We start from the raw sequence: 1,881 nt of genomic DNA, 5'->3' as shown, positions 1-1,881 counted from the left end.
TGCTACCCCCTTCATCTGTCAAGCATGAAACATCATTGTTTATTATGTGCTTTCTTTATGTAGAATGTTTTAGTTTGAGGTACTGTATTCTATTGATGTTGATTGTATATCCACCTAGAATTATAGAGTTGGCAGGTTATACATTTTTTTAAAATTAATTAAATTAAATAAATAAATAAATAAATAAAAATGGTGGCTTCCTGTACTGGAGTATAAGCTGCACACCCCTGATGAGCTTGTGTTATCTTTTCTACTGATGTTATATTACTTCTCAGGCCATGTGATAGCTTTCTTATATTTTCCTCCAGACACAAATTTTACTGATTTTTTTAAACTTTAAATATTGTTACTACTATCACTGCATCATCTCATGAAACCGAGCAGGAAAAACTCAGAATAAGATGGTGTCCCCCAGAGCAGTCAGAACATATGGAGGACTGTGGAGAGCAGGGGTCAAGAAGCTGTAAGCTACAGCAGCTTACCAAAACTCCTAAATAGAAACTTCAAATAAAATAAATAGAAAAACTTAATTTCTTTTCTTGATCACTCCTGCTCCTTTTTCTTCCCTGTGTTCCCCTGCAAGAGGTCATGAATAGCTGTCACAAGCCCCCATGTCACACAGGACCTCAATATGATGAGGGAGCCACCACGATAAATGAGAGAGACCTTCTTCCCACGGGACTCCCAGATGGATGCTATAGACTCACCAAGGCTGAGGGTCTCCTGCCCAACCTGCGACTGCATGTTGGCAATGAGAACACTAAGAGGATAGAGCAACAGACACGTAATAGTACCATTGACACTTCCTGATACAAGAGGAGGCAACCAGCTGGGTAGCCCCTTGCCGGATAAGCAGTCACGGATGGGATCCTTAAAGGAGAAATATAAGGCACTGCCCAGACCATTGCGAAGCAGAATGGGAGAGAAGCCCCGATAGTAGCCCATAGTTAGCCCTTCCTTCAACCCATAGGAATTGAAATACCTCAGAATGCTATGAATATCCGGGAACCTGGCATTTTTCCGTCCATCCTGCATAATGTTCTGAACCCGTTCAAAAGGGCTCAGCACCACAGCCTCCAGCAACCCAGACATGAAGCCAGCCTTCCAGCGGTCTCTCAGTTTATAGGGCCCAGAAGGGTTTGCAGAAATAAGATGAAGTAATGTGTCATATGTCCCAAACAACAAGGTTCCCTGGACAGTCTTGGACACTAAAGGTGGGAACAATCCCCTGTAGAAGTGGCGAAGGCCTTCCTGCTGGAGCTGGCGGATGGCTTCTCGCATGGCATAAACATGGATCTGCTGCCGGAAGATGGTCTTATAGATTGGAAAGGTAACAAAGGTGGACAGGAAGCTAGAGACAGCTCCATAGACATAACTCCTTGAGCTCCATCCCCTTGCTTGCCTCTCCGATTCCCTGTTTATAAGGTTGTTCTCCTTCATTACTCAAGCTTTACAGAACAAAAGAATTAAAAGAAAATTATTAAGGAGTGCCTTACAAAGAGCAATGTTGATGTGAAAAAATTGAAAACGTTAGCTTTGGGTTTCTTCATGAAAACTATAAGTTTCATCTATAAGACACTGTAATAACTTATTTCAGTAAGTTAAACCAAAATATATAATATATTTAGTAAACATATTCTTACATTGGGGAATAGGGGAGGGAGAGGAATCAACTGATTAAAACAAAAATAATAAATAGCACTCTAAAGACATATTCCAATGAAAAATTTCAAAAGAAAATAAAGGGCCATGTTTACTAAGGTGCGCTAGCTTTTTTAGCGCACGCTAACACTAGAGACACCCAAATGGTTGTCTCTAGCTTTAGCACATGCTAATTCTTAGCGTGCGCTAAAAACGCTAGTGCACCTACAGCATGGCTCA

The 1,881-nt window shown here is 41.1% G+C and overlaps 1 protein-coding gene across 1 annotated transcript; it reads right to left on the bottom strand.

Moving 5' to 3' along the window:
• Window positions 1-543: 543 nt before the first annotated feature.
• On the bottom strand, window positions 544-1,440 carry SLC25A53 (solute carrier family 25 member 53). Its single transcript, XM_030210743.1, has one exon. It carries the CDS (start codon window positions 1,438-1,440, stop codon window positions 544-546), a length of 897 nt encoding a protein of 298 aa, XP_030066603.1.
• Window positions 1,441-1,881: the final 441 nt, after the last annotated feature.

The sequence above is a fragment of the Microcaecilia unicolor genome, chromosome 7 (genome assembly GCF_901765095.1).
Source record: "Microcaecilia unicolor chromosome 7, aMicUni1.1, whole genome shotgun sequence".
Lineage (NCBI taxonomy): Eukaryota > Metazoa > Chordata > Amphibia > Gymnophiona > Siphonopidae > Microcaecilia > Microcaecilia unicolor.
The sequence above is the reverse complement of the archived record's forward strand: the minus strand, read 5'-3'. Positions and strand labels throughout refer to the sequence as shown.

What these genes read in the sequence shown, in the direction of transcription:
- SLC25A53 (XM_030210743.1), bottom strand. Translation starts at nt 1,440, where the DNA reads ATGAAGGAGAACAACCTTATAAACAGGGAATCGGAGAGGCAAGCAAGG.